This window comes from Piliocolobus tephrosceles, chromosome 3, assembly GCF_002776525.5.
Source record: "Piliocolobus tephrosceles isolate RC106 chromosome 3, ASM277652v3, whole genome shotgun sequence".
Taxonomy (NCBI): domain Eukaryota; kingdom Metazoa; phylum Chordata; class Mammalia; order Primates; family Cercopithecidae; genus Piliocolobus; species Piliocolobus tephrosceles.
The window spans coordinates 31,125,828-31,145,938 of NC_045436.1; the positions used below are offsets into that span (position 1 = coordinate 31,125,828).

At 37.2% G+C, this 20,111-nt stretch overlaps 1 protein-coding gene across 11 annotated transcripts in view; it reads right to left on the reverse strand.

Moving 5' to 3' along the window:
• Window positions 1-4,588: 4,588 nt before the first annotated feature.
• RXFP1 (relaxin family peptide receptor 1) overlaps window positions 4,589-20,111 on the reverse strand; it is a 139,254-nt gene continuing 123,731 nt past the window's right edge. For 6 of the 11 annotated variants that reach the window (XM_023226473.1, XM_023226436.2, XM_023226454.2 and 3 more), the window contains 6 exons: window positions 19,534-19,605; window positions 18,244-18,315; window positions 12,758-12,987; window positions 10,679-11,089; window positions 9,318-9,536; window positions 4,589-6,209 (listed from right to left, as the gene is read on the reverse strand). In XM_023226473.1, the coding sequence (XP_023082241.1) occupies window positions 5,911-6,209; window positions 9,318-9,536; window positions 10,679-11,089; window positions 12,758-12,987; window positions 18,244-18,315; window positions 19,534-19,605 (1,303 nt within the window). In that variant the 3' untranslated portion in view covers window positions 4,589-5,910. The remainder of the gene's footprint in view (window positions 6,210-9,317; window positions 9,537-10,678; window positions 11,090-12,757; window positions 12,988-18,243; window positions 18,316-19,533; window positions 19,606-20,111) is intronic. The other 5 variants (XM_023226515.1, XM_023226482.2, XM_023226464.2 and 2 more) reach the window with 3 other exon arrangements.

A 20,111-nucleotide genomic window follows, 5' to 3' on the forward strand; every position in this document is an offset into this window, starting at 1 on the left:
TCCCACAGTTTCTGCCTCTGGAAGCCTAAAACTGCTTTCCTTTGTCTTGTCACACTTCTCTGAAATGTATTCTTTGTGGAAGATGCTATATAATCCACAGTTGTAAGCCACTACTTGTGTTTTACCTTTTCATTGAGTTTTCTCCTGTGTGATGTACACTGCATATATAAATAAAATTACTTGTTTTTCTCTTGTTAATCTGTCTTTTGTTATAGGAATCTGTCCCAACTATGAACTTGTGAGGCTTGAGGAGAAATTGTATTTCCTCCACTACAGATTTATTTGATTAACTCCATGCTAAAACTCAATCTGTCTTTCCCTGTAAGAAAAGCAAAAACATGTTACTGATTTCTAATTCTATTGAGTTATGGTCAACTTAGGACAACTGCTGGTTTCAGGTAGTGAGCTTTCTATGGGCACTTTTTAAGAGTTTACAGAGTTAGACCTTTTTATATTTCTATTTGCTTCATTGGAGAGGTTGGGGAAGAGCTGAAAGCATAAGTATTTTCTCAAAGACTTAAGAATTTGTTTTTAACTTAGTAAGTAGCCCATTACCAGCCCTATGCAAACCCCAAAGGAATGATACAAATTTTGTTTTGAGACAAATTCTCGCTCTGTTGCCTAGGCTGAAGTGCAGTGGTGTGATCTTGGCTCACTGCAACTTCTGCTTCCCAGTTCAAGCGATTCTCCTGCCTCAGCCTCCCTACTAGCTGGGATTACAGGGATGCGCCACCACGTCCGGCTGATTTCTGTATTTTTAGTGGAGACGGGGTTTCACCATGTTGGCCAGGCTGCTCTTGAACCCCTGACCTCAGGTGATCCATTTGCCTTGGCCTCTCAAAGTGCTGGGATTACAGGTGTGAGCCACTGCGTTCAGCTGATGTAAATTTTTTAAAGCCTCAAGAGACTAAAGTCAGTAAGATGAAATACTTAACATTAAAAAAAATGTGTTTCGTTTCAAAAATTCTGAGTTTGAAAGATGTACCAGGTACTATGTTAAGAGCTTTATGGTGGGGCTTGGTGGCTCACGCCTGTAATCTCTGCACTTTGGGAGGCCGAGGCGGGTGGATCACCTGAGGTCAGGAGTTTGAGACCAGCCTGGCCAACATGATGAAACCCCATCTCTACTAAAAATACAAAAACATTAGTCGAGCATGGTGGCGGGTGCCTGTAATCCCAGCTTCTCCGGAGGCTGAGGCGGAAGAATCGCTTGGACCCAGGAGGTGGTGGTTGCAGTGAGCTGAGATTGTGCCACTGTACTCCAGCCTGGACAACAAGAACGAAACTCCGTCTCAAAAAAAAAAAAAAAGCTTTTTTCATGTAACCATATCAGTTCTTTGAGGAAAGGGTCATTACTGTTTACCAAAAGGAAACAGGCTGAGATAAAATGTGCCTGTGAGTCTTGACACCAAAACTGGTATGCTTGTCTACACCACACCTAGCCACCTAGCTAGACTTACTAATACTCAGGCTTATCATATTATTTACTCTCCCCATGTGTGATGGTTAATTTTATGTTTCAACTTGACTGGGCTACAGATCCCTAGATATTTGTTTAGATAATGTTCTCACTTTTTCAGTCAGGATGTTTTTGGATGAAGCCAACATGTAAATCAGTGGACTGAGTAAAGCGGATTGCCCTTCCTAGTGTGCCTTGTGACCATCCTATCCATAGAAGGCCTGAATAGAACAAAGGGCTGACCCTCTCCCAGCAAGGGAGAAATCCGCCTTGAAGGCCTGGCCTCCAACATCAACTCTTCCTGACAGCCTTTGAATTGGCACTGGCTCTTGCTGGTTCTAAACAGCTTGTGTGCCTTTCAATTGGGACATCGGCCCTGCAGATATTTAGAGTTGCCAGTCTCCACAATCATGTGAGACAATTCCTTAGAATCTCTCTCTGTTTCTATGGCAAACCCAAAATAATACAACATCCAAAAGCAGAATATTTGTGCTAGTAACTGTATAACACTCAATTTTTTTTCTGAGATTATTTTTGTTTTTTTTTGGTAAGCTCTAAAAACCTATAAAGATCAACTGACCAAATTAGAATTGGAGGTATAGAGGTTTGTTAAAAGGTTGTTGCAAATATCCCAATGAGATATAATGTTGACCCAAACTAAGGTACTGGGAATTGGGATGAAGAGACTGGATGGATTTAAGAGATGTATATGAGGTAGAATCAAGGGAGGACTGGGTGATTTGATATTGTGGATAAAGCAGAAGGAAGAGTCAAGGATGACTCCCAGATTTCGAGCTTGGGCCATCGGGTGCAATTCAGCAAGACCAGGTCTATAGGAGAAGAATCAGACGTCAGATTCTAGATTCGTGCATAATGATGACATTAAAAAGCCAGTGAGATACTCAAGTGGAAAGGTTAAGTGGGCAGTGGTATACACAAGTGGGCAGTTTAGGGGAGAGAACAAGCCACAGGCAAAAATATGGGCATCATCAGTATATCCATAGTGTTTGAGGCCATATTAAAGTGGATGAGATTGCCCTAGTCTGTAGATAAGAAAAAGGCTTAAAACAAGAGTGAATGAGGCTTCCAGTGAAAGATTTTCTCTAAAAGAGGAGCAATTTTATAACAATTAAACCACTTTTTGTATTTTTGAGGTCTCTTACCTAGAGCAATTCACTTGACAGTTTGTCGAGTAAAACGCATGGCTTTACAGTTCCAGCTGTGTATTCCTTCCACTTTGCTCTTTGCCTTCTACTTTATCCATGTCTAAATTGCCAAGGTTTTCCCAGTCATTTAAGAGAGATGATGTGTTAGTATGATGAATTAGTACTCTTAAAAAAAAGTGTAAAAAATAAAAGTTGAGGTTTTCCTGATACAAACTTTACATTTTTAAAACAACTTAGGCTCACTTGATTTAGAGGATTGATTTGACCTAGATCATGGTCCATAAGCTACATTTCTAAGCAAACCTTGATACAAATCGTAGTTAACTGAGTGCTTCTGTTGCATTTTCTATGGAAGTATCTAAGGAGATAGTTATGTAGTATGTTAATAATTACTTATCAAATTAAATTGAAGTTACTCTATTTCAGGAGGTGGAAGGGTGGAAGAGTGAGTGGGTTGAGAAGACAGGAAGTCAAATGGCCTCTAGAAAGTTGTTTAAAAATATGTTAAATGCTAAAGGAAGTTTCAGATGTGTACTTCGTAAATTTAATGTATTTCTAAGACTCTTAAACAGGTTAAGACCATGTTTTTGTTGGACTAAATTTCTTCTATCCATGAGTATTGCTTTTATTCTTTCTTAGTTATTCTTTTTCATAAAAATATTTGGCTTGGTGCAGTGGCTCACGCCTGTAATCCCAGCACTTTGGGAGGCTGAGGTGGGTGGATCACCTGAGGTCAGGAGTTCGAGATCGGCCTGGCTAACATGGTGAAACTGCATCTCTACTAAAAATATAAAAATTAGCAAGGCATAGTGGTGGGTACCTGCAATCCCAGCTATTTGGGAATCTGAGGCAGGAGAATCACTTGAACCCTGCAGGCGGAGGGGGCAGTGAGCTGAGATCAGGCCACTGCACTCCAGCCTGCAGTGAGCCGACATCATGCCACTGCATTCCAGCCTGGGTGACGAGAGAGACTCCATCTTAAAAAAGAAAGAAAGAAAAAGGCCAGGCACAGTGGCTCACACCTGTAATCCCAGCACTTTGGGAGGTCGAGGTGGGTGGATCACAAGGTCAGGAGTTAGAGACCAGCCTGGCCAACATGTGAAACCCTGTCTCTAAGAATACAAAAATTAGCCAGGCATGGTGGCGTGTGCCTGTAGCCCCAGTTACCTGGGAGGCTGAGACAGGAGAATTGCTTGAACCTGGGAGGCAGAGGTTGCAGTGAGCCGAGATTGCACACTACTGCACTCCAGTCTGGCAACATAGCAAGGCTGTCTCAAAAAAAAAACAAACAAACAAAAAAAAAAACCAAACCCAAAGAATTAAAAAAAAATTTTTTTTAGAGACAAGGTCTTGCTCTGTTGCCTAAGCTGGAGTGCAGTGGCACAATCACAGAACACTGCAGCCTCCAAATCCTGGGCTCAAGCAGTCCTCCCACCTCAGCCTCCCTATTAACTAGGACTATAGGTATGTGCCACCATGCCCAGCTAATTCATTTTTTAATTTTGGGTCTCACTGTTGTTTAGGCTGGTCTTGAACTCCTGGCCTCAATGATCTTCCTGCCTTGGCCTCCCAAACACTGAGATGATAGGTGTGAGCCACTGCACTTGGCCTGTTTTCATTTTGCATAAGCTTTTTTATTATTTACTTTTTGTAGGCTATTTTCAAATTTAAAAATTGTAGCCTATTTTATTTATTTATATTTTACAGACTGTCCCACTAGGTTGCCCAGATTGGACACAGCCTCTCATGTAGCTGGGACTACAGTTACATGTCACTGCACCTGGCTATTTTATTTGTTATAGAACTATCAGTAGTTATATTATTGACTATTATAAGCAGAACTATAGTTTTCTATTACGTTCTGAGTTACATTGAAATTATACCATGTTCTTCATGTAGAAAACTTATTGAGATTATTCCAAGTAAGCAGAGAAAAAAACCCAAAGCAATCCATTTTTAATAGAGTTAAATTTCAGATAATTTATTTTCAAAATAAATCTATACAACTATATATTTGATAAGTGCATTATGGTTTGATTCCAGTATTTTTGTGTTTCAGATGTTTTTGGTATATTTGAAACTATCTGAAAACATTTTCTTCTCCTACTTAAAGGTTTTAAATTATGAAAGCAAAAATTCTAATAACTTAGAGACTAGAGAAGAACAACTAGTTAAGAAGTTAGTATCTTACGTGCTGGCAGATTAAAGAGAAGGTAAAGTCATTTCTTGAAGAATGATTTTCTGCTTAAAGTGAAACATGTACATATGTACATAAACTTCCCTTCCTGAAATTAAGTTCCTGAATCAGTGCATTCTAGCTCTTTTTCGTTTTAACTGCTTTATTGAGATATTTCACATACCATAACATTCACCCATCTAAAGTGGGTGAATTAAACCACTTAAGTCTGTTCTTAAAACAGCGCGGTTTGTTGCAAAGCCTTTTTATGTTTGTCTTGGCCTCCTTGTTGAAAATCAGTTAACTGACCATACGAGGATTTATTTTAGGAGTTTCCACTGATCTAAATGTTTATCCTCATCCTAGCTTTTCCGATCCACTTCTCTGCAGTACTTATACTCTCCTATTTCAATCTCATTTGATGATGTTCATTTAAAGCAAAGAGAAAATTGGGCAGGAAGTGCCAAAAGAAGTGCTGTTTTTGTGTTTCTAGCAAAGCATCTTTTTTCATAATAATAAATATGTTGTGTTGGCTTTCAAATGTATGGAGACTTAAAGAGAGGTAAGATGGATTCTTAAAACAGAATATTATTTTGCAAACAGTCAGACATTTTCTATGATGCAATTACAATGAGTATTCCAAAACTTCAAACCTTTATTTAAAAGTGCCTATGATTCTTGCTGATGCACATGACAGGCAAAGCTCTACTTTAGGAACTGCAGATGGACTTTGTATAGTCTTTTGTAATTAAACACAATCTACAGATTGAAAGGTTCTGCACTGTCTACTTCCAGGAATTTATTGCAATGCTATGCACATAGTAGTGGGTACTCAATAAATGCATGTTAGAAAAATGAATGAATGTTACTGAAGTAGATTTCTCTTAATTTCTTATGTAAAATGTCTACTAATATATATATATATATAATTGATATAATTACTTCCCTTTATAAGAGCATTAGTCCTTTTTATTTTTCCTCATGTCCTTGTAAACTATTTATCTTAGCCATTATTATAAATTAATTTTGTGGTATTCATTTCATACCAGTAAATCCCTCATGAAGCACCCCCACAGTATTCTCTGTGAAGAAATGAGTTTCAGAGTCAGTCATGAATAGGAATTGAGTCTTGTTGATTGAGAAATCAGTGACATTTCACAGGGGTATGTGAAAAGGTCCGGCTTCATTAACTCAGGTGGCATCTCCTGCAGTGGCCACATTTCCACCCAGATGAACGATGGAGCGTATGTTTTCTGACCTTTGCTGTCCATAGATCTTCTTTGTCTGTAGTTATACCAAAACTGATGCATCATTTCTTTGAATGGTCTTGTGGTCAGAGTATAGAGAATTGGGTTCAAAGCACTGTTGATGGGCAGAATAAAAATCACTACCCAAGAGGTTATGGTACCTAGAAAAGAAAAATGGAACAGTTTTAGTGTTTACAGATGTTTATAAGGTATAGAAACCCAATTTCCTTGTTTCTTTCATTCCAACCCCTTTTTGAGTTTGAATTTTTTTCCTTTGAGGTCACATAATTAAATACCAAGTCTCTATTTGTTTCCAGTATATCTTTCCAGAGTGCCAGTGTGTGAGGGGAATGCTAGTGCTGAAACAGAATGGCATTCTTTGCTAAGTAGCTCTTCTTGAATACATCAACAAAAATATTCCTTTAGGTAGAAATATTTTTCACAAAGTGATTACATATTATGATTATATTTTAGGAAAAAAACATATTGTTTAGTATTTAAGTCATAGATTTAAGTGCCTAATAATTAAAAGACTTTTCAAGTATTTTAATAGTGCATATAGTATTTGTCAGAATATGTACACTTTTATTTAATATATTTCTTTTTGCCACTTGATTTTAAAACAAAGTGTGCATTTTTTTGGCTTTCGACGAGATATTTATTTCTGTAAAAAATAACTTTGGCTAAACCCATCTTAAAAATCACTCTAGTATACATACAAATACCAAAATACTCTGATTTTATTATAATTTAATTGATGCTGTCATTACGCTTTGTTTTTATGTTTTTGTTTTTGAGACAGGGTCTCATGCTGTTGCTCAGGCTGGAGTGCAGTGGTGTGAACATGGCTCACTGCAGTCTTGGCCTCCTGGGCCCAAGTGATCCTTGTACCTCACCCTCTTGAGTAGCTGGGACACAGGCATGTGCCACCATGCTCGGCTAATTTTTTATTCTTTTATTCTTTGAAGAGTTATTTTTTATTCTTTGAAGAGTTTATTCTACTTGAGTAGCTGGGACACAGGCATGTGCCACCATGCTCGGCTAATTTTTTATTTTTTTATTCTCTGAAGAGGTCTCAGGGTCTCCCTATGTTGTCCAGGCTGGTTTCAATATCCTGGGTTCAAGCAGTCCTCCCCACTTGGCCTTCTTTTTGTTGTTCATAAAATATAAGATACTATCACCATCATCCATAGTACAGAACACAATTAAAATTGTGTATTAATACATACAATTGTTTTTTTTTTTTTTCTCCTGAGACAGAGTCTCCCTCTATCACCCAGGTTGTACTGCAGTGGCGCAATCTCCGCTCACTGCAGCCTCTGCCTCCCAGGTTCAAGCATTCTCGTGCCTCAGCCTTCCAAGTAGCTGGGACTACAAGTGCATGCTACCATGCCCAGCTAAATTTTTGTGTTTTTAGTAGAGATGGGGTTTCACCATGTTGGCCAGGCTGGTCTCCAACTCCTGACTGCAAGTGATCTGCCCACCTCAGCCTCCCAAAGTGCTGGGATTGCCAAGTGTGAGCCACTGCGCCCTGCTACGTGAAAATTTTAAAATGTGAATATAAACTGCATTTTATATATATAAATATACATATATATATTTAACAGGATATATGCACTTTTCATTATGGTAAAGTATGCATAACATAAAATATACCATGTAAACACCATTTTTAAGTGGACAGCTCAGTGGCAATAAGTACGTTCATATTGTTGTACCATAACCACCATCCATCTCCAGAATGATTTCATCTCCCAAATGGAAACTCAATGCCTGTTAAACAATCACTCTCCATTCTCCCTTACCCCAACCCCTAGAAAACACCGTTCTATGTTCTATGAATCTGACTATATCAGAAACGTCATGTAAGTGAAATAAAATATTTGTTCTTTTGTGTCTAACTTATTTCACTTAGCACAGTATCTTCAAGGTTCATGTATATTGCAGCATTTGTCAAAATTTCCTTCCTTTACAAGACTAAATACTAATCCATTGTGCGTATGTACCACATTTTGTTTATCCATTTACCTGATCTATGGACATTTGTGTTGCTTCTAACTTTTGGCTATTGTGAATAATGCTGCTATCAACATGGGTGTACAGATATCTGTTTGAGTCCCTGCTTTCAATTGTTTTGGTTTTTTTCTTAGGAGAATTTCCACATTGGATGGTAACTCTATGCTTAAATTGGATGGTAACTGCCATATTGTCTTCCATAGCAGCTGTACCATTTTATTTTTCTACCAGCAATTCACAAGGATTCCAATTTCTCCACATCTTTACCAACACTGGTTTTTTTTTTTTTTTCGTATGTGTGTTTTTTCAAAATAGTAGTCATCCTAATGGGTGTAATGTACATTGTTTTTTGTTTTTTATTTTTTATTTTTTTGAGACAGGATCTTGCACTGTCACCCAGACTAGAGTGCAGTGGTACATCATGGCTCACTGCAGCTTCGAACTCCTGGGCTCAAGTGATCCTCCCACATTGGCCTCTCAAAGTACCAGATTACAGGCGTGAGCCACCACACCAGCCTACATTCTTTTTAAATGCCAAGAATGTTTGCTTCTATTATTTCTCACACTCTGGCATGATCTTCACTAAATTGCATGTATTACAGGAAGAAAATTTTCTTACATTCTGAAAAAAATGCAGTAATCATTTGAGAATTGTTTCGGCCTGTTTCTTTCTAGTCGTCTTAAGCATGTGATGATTAGAATTTCAACACTGTATTTAATTTGTTTTGGTCACTCATTGCTTCTTTGTTCCCATAGTAGTTGTATTATTAGGCATTTATGGAAAAAAATAGTTCTTTTCCAGTAAATGTTATATTGATGAACATAGCCAAAAGTACCTACAACTATGACTTACAATTTTTTTGGGGGGGGGGGGCGCTCTGTCACCCAGGCTGGAGGCGCAATCTCGGCTCACTGCAACCTCTGCCTCCCGAGTTCAAGCAATTCTCATGCCTTAGCCTCCTGAGTAGCTGGGACTACAGCAGTGCACCACCATGCCCAGCTAATTTTTGTATTTTTAGTAGAGATGGGGTTTCCCCATGGTGGCCAGGCTGGCCTCAAACTCCTGACCTCAAGTGATCTGCCCGTCTTGGCCTCCCAGAGTGCTGGGATTACAGGCATGAGCCACTGTGCCCGGCTCTGATGTACAATTCTTTAAATTGTTTAGTGTTAAGAATTCTAACTGTCTTCCTTAAAAGAACACTGCACAAACAGATTTATTATTTCTTTAAGGAGAGAAAAAAAAAATATTGTACCTGGTATTTCTACCTGAAGCAGTGAAAGAAATTTCAGTACAAAAATGGGTATCCAGCATAATGCATCAGTAAATACTATAAAGAAAAAACGTTTGGCAAGGATCATCTCTTTTTTAACTTGATTCTGTATTTCAGTTGCTGTTATGGCACTTTGATGAACACTATAAAACATGCTTCCATAGGAAAAAACTATGATGATAAATGCAGCCAAATTAATACCTATTTGGAATACAAACAGTATTATTAATGTATAGAAATATTTTTTCAAAATGAACAAACATAAATAAAACATTTTTATTACTAAAGATACAAAGATGTTATTACTAAAGATACAAAGACTATAATGTGTGGGTTTTTTTCTTCATAAAGAATTACTAAAGTCCACAAAAATCATGATTTTTTTGAGATGAGGCTTTGTGGAAGTAGTGAAGAATGCTAAAATGTTTACTTTTTAAATGAGATCTTTGAAATGACAGTAATTCAATGAATATCTTGGGTTTTTAAGCTTTCTAGTATTAGTGATGTTTTATTTTTAACTTTTTTAGAGATGAGTTCTTGCTTTGTCACTGACTGAAATGCAGTGGTACATTCATAGCTCACTGCAGCCTCAAACTCCTGGGCTCAAGCAATCCTCCTGCCTCAGCCTCCCAAGTAGCTGGGACTGCAGGTGTGTACCACCATGCCTGGCTAAGTTTTGTATTTTTAGTAGAGATGGGGTTTTACCATATTGGTCAGGCTGGTCTTGAACTCCTGACCTTGTGATCAGCCCGCCTCAGCCTCTGAAAGTGCTGGGGTTACAGGTATGAGCCACTGCGCCTGGCCTCACACCAGCTAATTTTTTAAAAATAATTTTGTAGAGATGGGGTCTTGCTATGTTGCCCAGGCTGGTCTCAACTCCTGGCCTCAAGTGATCCTCCCACCTTGGCCTCCCAAAGCACTGAGATTATAGCATAAGCCATTGTGCCTGGCCTAGTGATTTTTTTTTCTAATCCAGTTACTTTTTGCTGTACTCTGAGAATATTTTTACATTGCTGGTTTAGAACAGTTGTATGTACACTCGCAAGCCAGAGATGTGTGTTGCTATACACATGAATTTGAAAAGATAATAAATACCATTATGCTCATATAATAAAGCAAAGAGCCAAAACATATGTTACTTAGCATGTTTAGGGTGAATACATGAAATAAAGGTGTTTAGTGTCTTTTATTAAGCTGTGTCAGATTGGAATTTATGTAACAGTATAATTTTGGGAGGAAAATCCTTGCTGGGGATTCTGATAGAATTCAGCCTCATTCTTACTAACAGCTGGTTGGAATATTTGAAATAAAAACTTATGAACATTAGTTTCTTAGTTTCTTACCAAGAAAAATTGCCACTGAATAAATCTGGGCTCCAATACTTTCTTTGTCTTCTGAATGAAGAGGGAAGCATACTCCATTGGTGCCATAGTAGTTTTTGAAAAATTCCTTATTGCTCAATGGAATGAAAGCCACTATAAACCCAGTAATCCAAATGAGAATCAGAACTGTAATTGTTCTGCATTTTCCAGGTCTCACACATCTAAAAGGATAGACAATGCAGATGTATTTTTCCAGTGTCAGAAATGTTAACAGTAAAACTGATACTTCTGTGGACAGAATGGCCAAAGATCCTACAAGCTGACAATGAGTACTCTCCATCCACAGCTGCGCATGCTTATTGTATTCTCCACGAAACTTTAGGTCAAAGCCTCCGATCACGAATAAATATATTCCCATTAAGCAGTCGGCACCTAGAGGAGTCATAGTTTCACAAATTTAGAGAAATAAATAGGTATCATAAAATCATCAATAAGCAATAATATTTTTAATGCTAGAAAAAATAGTCAAGTTTCTTCTCTCTCAGGAAAAGGTAATTTTTATTCTCCTAAGAATTCATTTACAGATGAGGATCTATTCATAGACTCTCTTTGGTAACCACTCTCAAAGGTACTCTCTACAATTAATTATGCAATCATGTCTTCATTTTCCTTTCAAGTGCAAGTCTTTAAGAGCAGAGATCTTGTCTATTGTATTCTCTGTTCTAGACCCATCACGTAGAAGTGCTGAATAAATGAACAAAATGCAATCACGTAGAGCATTCAGTTAGGGACCTAGATGAGGTTGGCATTATTTGGTTCAGCTCTTCCGCTGAAATTCAACCAATGCAACAAGCTCAAGGCATCACATAAAATTTTGGAGAAAGTAATTCACAAGTTCCTGTGATAGAGTTATGACTGAATTTTGAAGCCTATAATTTAAGAGATATGAATAATTATGAATTGCTTTGCAGTCAGTACAATTTTAAGGGGCTTAAATTACTTACCAGAGTTGGTCTAAGCACTACTGTTTCCTCTGTCTTTCAATTTTTACATCTTTTCCTGTCTCTTTTTAGGGTCTCCAGTCCCAGGAATTAGCTCTCTTAGACTACTTGGCATATTTCTTTTTAAGCAAACGTTGCATATCAGAAAGTGGGTGAGATTTTTGGACTGCACAAGCATTCTACACAAAATCCCTAAAATCACATCACTGTATAAATCATAAGGCTGACCCTAAGCCTTTAACTCTGAAGTTATAGTCTAGGCTTCACCAGGGAAATTGAACTTACTAAAAATTTTGTAGCTAGCAATACAAAATAGTAAATGGTTTCTGAGTTCTGTTTCTTACATAGCTTGCAATAAAAAAAAAAAAACCATTTAGACATTAGAGTTTAAATAAGGATGGGGACAGTACATGGGGGCAGCACACACACAAAAGTAGAACCGCATGTCGAGTGATGCTTTGCTTGCTTAAGGGAGCATTGATAAATTCTAGGCCACTTGACCTACACTGCAAACATCCTGAGGACTGGTTTCTTCCTTATTTTTCTTTGCAGTGTTCATTTAACATAATACCTTGCCATTACATTGCAACAACTTTTTGAAAAAATGAATACTCCCTGAAAACATTTTCTTATTTACACATTTCAGTTAGAGTGGAAAAAACTTCTAGTAGCTCAGAGATCAGGAAAACATGTAGTTGTTAAGTCAATATCTGTGAACTGGACATACAAATAAAAAAGTAAGTACAGGTCTGCATGTAAAATTGTGACCATAGGAGGTTGCAATTTTATTTGTAGTGGAAGATTTTAGATGCTTCAACAAAATATTGTGCCTTTGGAGCCACCGTATGAGAGAGAACTAGTAAGTGAAAGCTTTGTTAATTTGTGTAAGGTGATTAAATTTCCTAGTTTAAAAAACCATATTTTTTCTTATTGCTAAAGTAATTCTATTTTCTTTGAAGAAAATGTGAAAAGAGCATACAAGCAAAAAGGAGAAAAATGTAAAATTCCATAATTCTACCACTCACATAACTTATTTTCTAATAATAATGCTTTTGTATATTTCAAAACTACAATTCCCCTTTAACCAGGAAATACTCACAGCAGAGAGAAATGATTGACATGGCATACAGCTTGTTCTCAGACCTGATATAAGGTCGCATGCAAATGACAAAAATGTTTCCAAAGCAGGTAACTGCAGATACAACCCAGACAAATACTCTCTGAATAATGCTTGCCAAGAGATTCTCTAGAGATGAAATTCCATCAGTGTTTGGTTTACAGCTGCGAACATGTGGTGCATACCCACAGTACTGGAATTTCTTAAAATATCTGGTATACAAAGAGAAGGTAAAATAAGATTTTCCATTTAATTCAGTGTCACCTTACATTCATATTTATTTCCTACATTTTATCGGTAGAAAGAAAATGTCTTAAGATGAAACTGAGAGAACTAAAATATTAGGGATTCTCAAACTTTAGACTTACATCCAATTATCATTAGCTTGATTTCACTGTTAAAGAATGTGTGAAGCAAACAGGCATAATAAATATAACAAGTGTTAGACATGTCTTAGAATACAAACTGTTAGATGTGATCAAGAGAATGAATCCCTCCGGAGAAACCTTTATTGTGCTTTCGATGCTTAGTATATGTAAATGCAGTTACACAGCCCCTATTGTGCTGCAAGTGATTGCTTTCTAACCCTCAGGGGAAGAGTTAAGTGTTTTCTCTTCTGTGCTTCCGTGGCTTTTTGTTATTGAAGTTATGATGTTATTTCAACACCAACAAAAAAAAAAAAAAAGAAAAAAAAAAAAGAAAAGAAAAGAAGAAAAAAGAAAAGAAAAAATCCGATTAAAAAAGAGGCAAATGATCTGAACAGATATTTCTCAAAAGAAGACATACAAACGGCCAACCCATACTTGAAAAAATGCTCAACCTCACTCATGATCAAGGAAATGGGAATTAAAACCACAATGAGGTATCATCTTACTCCAAGGTTGGATGGATGGCTATTATCAAAAAGACCAAAAAGTAACAAATGCTGGTGGGAATCTGGAGAAAAGGAAACTCTTATTGGCGGGAATGTAAATTAGTATAGGCACTATGGAGAACAATATGGGGGTTCCTCAGAAAAGTACAAATAGAACTAGCATATGGGCCAGGGGCAGTGGCTCATGCCTGTAATCCTAGCACTTTGGGAGGCTGAGGTGGGCAGATCACACGGTCAGGAGATTGAGACCATCCTGGTTAACACGGTGAAACTCTGTCTCTACTAAAAATACAACAAATTAGCCAGCATGGTGGTGCACACCTGTAGTCCCAGCTACTTGGGAGGCTGAGGCAGGAGAATCACTTAAACCTGTGGGGGCAGAGGTTGCAGTGACCGGGATCGCGCCACTGCACTCCAGCCTGGGCGACAGAGCAAGACTCTGTCTCCAAAAAAAAAAAAGAACTAGCATGTGATCCAGAAATCCCATTCCTGAGAATCTATTCAAAGAAAAGAAAATCATATCAAAGACATATCTGCACCCCCATGTTTATTGCAGCACTGATACAGAAGCTAAAAAGAAAGTATTTAGGCAGTTAGTGAGGGTAAGAGAGTCCTCAGTAAGCTTTCTCTTTTAATAAAATGCAGCCCCCAAATAATTTCTTTTCTAACAAAGAGCATCCTGAAAAATCAAGCTGCAGACATAGAAAAGCAAGCTAGAAGCTTGCACAGGTGAATGCTGGCAGCTGTGCCAATAGGAAAAGGCTACTTGGGGGCTAAGTATGTTCAACATGGAGGCTCCATCTTTCCTTTTCTTTGTCAACCACGTGTACAGTAAAGAAGCAGACAACATGGTGCCAGCCAGGTAGAGAACCCATCTGCATAATGAAAGATTAGGGTGGGGCAGTCAGCTTCTTTGCATGCTATGCAAATGGCACAACCGGTCCAAGCAATCTTTTGGGCCCTATGTAAATCAAACATGGCCTCCTCAAGCTACTGCATAAAACCCTGTGCATTTCACTACAGAACTGGAAGACCTATTCAGGAGCCCCCCTCTCTCTGCAGGAGAGAGAGCTTTTCTCTTTGTCTCCCCTATTAAACCTCTGCTCTCAACCTCACTCCTTGTGTGTCCACATCCTTAATTTCCTTGTGTGAGGCAACAAACTTCAGGAATTACCCCATACAAACAATGCTACTTCAGCACTATTCACAATAGCCAAGATATGGAATCAACCCAGGTGTTGATGAACAGATGAATGGATAAAAAAAATGTGGTAGATATACACAATGGAATATTCAGTTTTAAAAAAAGAATGAAATTCTGTCATTGTGGCAACAAGGAGGGAAATGGAGGACATTACATTAAGTGGAATACACCAGGAATAATGTTAAATACCTCATGTTCTCATTCATATATGGAAACTAAAAATATTGATCTTACAGAAGTAAAATTAGAACAGAGGATACTACAGGCTGGGGAGAGTAAGGAGAAGGAAGAGACAGGAGATTTATTAAAGAATTCAAAGTTACAACTAGAAAGGAGAATAAGTTCTCATCTTCTATATCATGGTAGGATGTCTATAGTTAACAATACTGTGTGGTTTCAAATAGCTAGAAGGAGGATATTGAATGTTCTGAACACAAAGAAATGATAAACGTTTGAGAAGATGGATATGCGAATTATCCTTTATCCTGATCTGATCACTATACATTGTATGTACCAAAACATCACTATGTACCCCACGAAGATGTGCAATTATTATGTCAATTAATAAAAATAACAAAATAATATTAAAGATTTTAAACATGAAAGTACCACAGTAAAAGAAAAAATAAAAGAAGTTATGTTAACTGTAACTACTTGCTAACATGCCTATCTCTCACACGATTTTGGTACAGAATAAAGGGGTCAATAAATGTTTGTTGAGTGACTTCTTTCATCAATAGAGAGACTTTCCTTGTTGATAAATATGCCATGTGAATAATTTATAATTACTACTGTGTTACCACCAACACCAACACCCTTTATTGAGCATTTCTTAAGTATCACAAATAAGTTCTCAAATGAATTCCATGAGGTAGGTGTTAGCATCATTATAGGAAGAGATGAATCTTCAATGGAGGCAAGTTATTTCCTAGGAAATTTTCTACTAAATATGCAAATTGAACTTCAAATTAGATCTATTTGCCTATAAAGCCATGTGTTCTGCCAAAAATATAAATGATCTTTAGTATATAAAGAGCTATAGTAAGAAAAGATAAAAACTTGATTACAATTTGTCCTGTCAAGTTCAAGGTCAATTACTGATATTTCCATTCGGTTATATCCATTTATTCTGTAAACCATGAAGGACAGGAGAGCAGAACATGAGGAAAGAAGGAGTGTTGATTGGTATTTTACTTTGCTTTATGTGTCTTAGGCTGAAGTTTTGCTTTTATCCACAGAATTATAGTAACTCTTTGCTACTTTGGCTGCCCAGCACTCAATCACTCTTCTAATAATAGTGTTCTGATTTCCTTTGAGAGAATTACTTCTCCCTTTCTGAGAAGTTATGGTGGGACCTTCAGTGGAGGCAATCCCTAGCCCAGAGTAGGTAAGTGCCCTAGATGCGATCAAGTAGATTCTCTCTCCTGGAACTCTGAATCTGATTGAATGACACTGGGATGGATAATTCCAGTGGCTATATATTATTCCTCAGATTTTGTGTTATACCATTTTCTTCCAATAAATTCTGTTATGTTTAAATTTAGTCAGATTGCTTTATGTTGCGTACAAGCAAGGAATCTTTTATAAGCCATCTTTCTGAGGAATTATGGAAAACAAAAGCAGTGTTCTGTGTTAGACTTAAAATACAAGCAAGATTACAGAGTTGATGGTAGCTGACATTTTCTAAATTACTGAAAATTTCTGTGGCATGGATCATTCTAATAACTGCTATAAAATTGCATTCAATTAAAAAAATGCTTCTAAAGCATGTAATCACAGGTACAACCAGACATATTCTTTGAAGAAAAGATTTTTCAAAGTTTACCATCTCATCCATGCACACTTGCTTGAATCATGCCCTGACATTTGGGGACATTTTCATTGAGAAAGATTTCTTCCTAACTATCTTCATTTGCAGCGTTGATTTATTTGTAATTATTTTATATTGCTTATATAAATTCCTTCCTCTTCATCTGGTAGCACTTGTACCATGTGATATAGTTTGGATATTTGTCTACTCCAAATCTCATGTCAAAAGTTGATTCCCAGTGTTGGAGGTGGGGCCCAGTAGGAGGTGTTTGGGTCATGGGGTAGATCCCTCCTGAATGGTGTGGTGTCCTTCCTGCAGTAATAAGTGAGTTCTCCTATTATTTCACATGAGATCTGATTATTAAAGAGAACTGGTACCTCCTCTTCTCTCTCTGGCTATCTCTCTCGCCATTTGACACACCTACTCCCTCTTTGTCCTGTGCCATGATTAAAAGCTTTCCTGATGACCTCACCAAAATTAGAGGTTGGTGCCATGCTTCTCTTAACAACTTGCAGAACTGTGAGCCAAAATAAACTCTTCTTTATAAACCACCCAACCTCAGATATTCCTTTATAGTAATGCAAAATGGACTAATATACCCTATACACAAATTACTAGCTCATTAGGCAAACATCAATATCTGTGAACAGTTATTAGAGCTGAAGAAAACTTCTTACAAGACCAAGTAGATTCCCCTCACACTCATGTTTCCTGAGATTCAAAAAATCTCCTATGAGATTCTACCAGACTGTGGAAAACTAAAATCATCCCACCCAATATCAAAGGTTTAAGAGTTTTAATTATTGTTTAGACATATCTCAGTCCATTTGGCTTCTATAACAACAATACCATAGACTGAGTGACTTAGACAATAAATATTTATTTCTCACAGTTCTGGAGGCTGGGAAGACAAAGATCAAGGTGCCAGCAGATTCAGTGTCTGGTAGGGGACCACATGTTTCATAGATGGCCATCTTCTTTCTCTGTGTTCAGAAGGTGGAGGGGCAAGGGTGGTCTCCAGAGTCTCTTTTCTTTTCTTTTTCTTTTTCTTTTTTTTTGAGACGGAGTCTCACTGTCACCTGGCCTGGAGTGCAGTGGCGCTATCTTGGCTCACTGCAACATCTGCCTCCAGGGGTCGAGCGATGCTCCTGCCTCAGCCTCCCGAGTAGCTGGAATCACCACCACGCCTGGCTAATTTTTGTATTTTTAGTAGAGATGAGGTTTCATCATGTTGGCCAGGCTGGTCTTGAACTCTTGACCTCAAGTGACCCACCCGCCTCAGTTTCCCAAAGTGCTGGGATTAGAGGCATGAGCCACTGGCCTGGACCAGAGTCTCTTTTATAAGGGCACTAATCCCACTCACAAAGGCTCTCATGACCTAGTCATCTCCCAAAGTCCCTACCTCCTTGTACCATTGCATTGGGGTTAGGATTTCAATATATAAATTTTGGAGGAACACAAACATTCAGTTTATAGCTGGCAAATTAGTAGAAAATATTAATAGATTGGATGTATTATCATAACACACATAGAAACAACTATTAAAATCATGATGAAAAACAACAAAAATATCTACTTACATGTGAGAGAGATTCATAAGAGGTCTAAACATCCTTTGTTGGATATTTGAAATTTCAATCCCTTCTAGGCTGCTAAAAATATCAAATTAATAATCAAAGAACATGTGTTATACATGGTTTAATAAATTGAGTTTTCATGAAGGACAATTTAATAAAATGCTTTTAATTAACACTTATTCTGAACAAAATAATTACACTCAGCCCACCTATTTCCCCAAATCCTCCTTCTTCTGATTGTGTGATTTATATACATATTGTCTTCCTTATTTGATTTTTTTTAGATCCTCACAGATCACGGCACAATGCTTTATGCATTTTAACTACTCGATAAATATGTGTGGAATAAATGCACAAGCATTCTCTTTTATACAATATCCTAACAGCAGAGATGTTTTACATCCTTGAAAATTTCCTAGTAATTTTTAATTAATAAATTTTTTTCTAATAAAATGTCATTTTACTGAGGGAACACTCAAATTAAATGAACTGAAGCTTATCTTTTTTTTTTTTTTTTTTTTTTTTTTTTTTTTTTTTTTTTTTTTTTTTGAGACAAGGTCTTCCTCTGTTGCAGAGGCTAGAGTGTGGTGGTATGAACATGGCTTACTGCAGCCTCAACCTCCCAGCTCAAGCAATGTCCCCACCTCAGCCTCCCAAGTAGCTAGTAGCTAGGACCACAGGTGCATGCCACCACACTCAACCAATTTGCTTATTTTTATTTTTTTGTAGAGGCAGGGTCTCCCTATGTTGCCCAGGTTATTCTTGAACTCCTGGTCTCAAGCAATCCTCCTACCTCGGACTCCCAAAGTGCTGAGTTTACAGGTGTGAGCCACTATACTCAGCCAGCCCTGAGGCTTTTCTTTAAAGGCAATTCTTCGACTCTAACAGAATTTTTGTCTTTTTTTGTGTGTGGGTACAAGTAAGGATTTATATAATCTAGAATATTCCACCTTGGGGTAAAAATGCCCATAATAAATTATAAAATGCCCAGTGTTAAGAGAGTGAATATGCACAGATGTCTTTGAAGGGTCAAAGCAAACCAATCAGCATAAGCTCCTAGTGACTTACAGAAAAATATAAAATAATTCATAATTATTTTTAAATTTACAAATATAGAAGATAAAACTAATAGTTGTCTGTTTATAGTGCAGCAAGCACTCATATGCTTTTGTAGAGCTAAACTAATGTCTTGGAAATAAAGCTTAAGATTTGAAAGAAATACATAAAAATATACATTGTTAGTATTTAAAAAACAATTTTATCAAGAAACTATCCCCGTATGTGAATACTTACAGAGACTTGAGTTTGGCAAGATAATCAAATTGGTTTGCTTGAATTTTCTGGATTGGATTATAGGAAAGATTCCTGTTTTTTTTAAAAAAAAGCAGCAATAGGTCATTTCTAAAAACCACATGAGTAAAGCAAGTGAATCTGTTTAGTTTGGGTTACTTTTAAATATTTATGAACAAAAGTATACTATAACTCATACTGGATTAAAGACTTAAACTGTAAAACTATAAAATGACTAGAAGAAAATATAGGTGGAAAGCCCCAGGACATTAACCTGGGTGATGATTTTTTTGGATATTGCCCCAAAAATATGGGCAACAAAAGTGAAATAGATGAATGGGATTACATAAAATTAAAAAGCCTCTGCACAGCTAAGGAAACAATCAACAGAGTGAAGAGACAACCTGTGTAATGGGGGACCATATTTGCAAATCATATATCTGGTAACTGGTTAATATCCAAAATTTGTAAGGAACTCAGATAACTCAGCAAGAAAACAAATAAGCTGGTTAAAAATTAGGGAAAAGGCTTGAATAGACATTTTTCAAAAGAAGACATATAAATGACTAACAGGTATATGA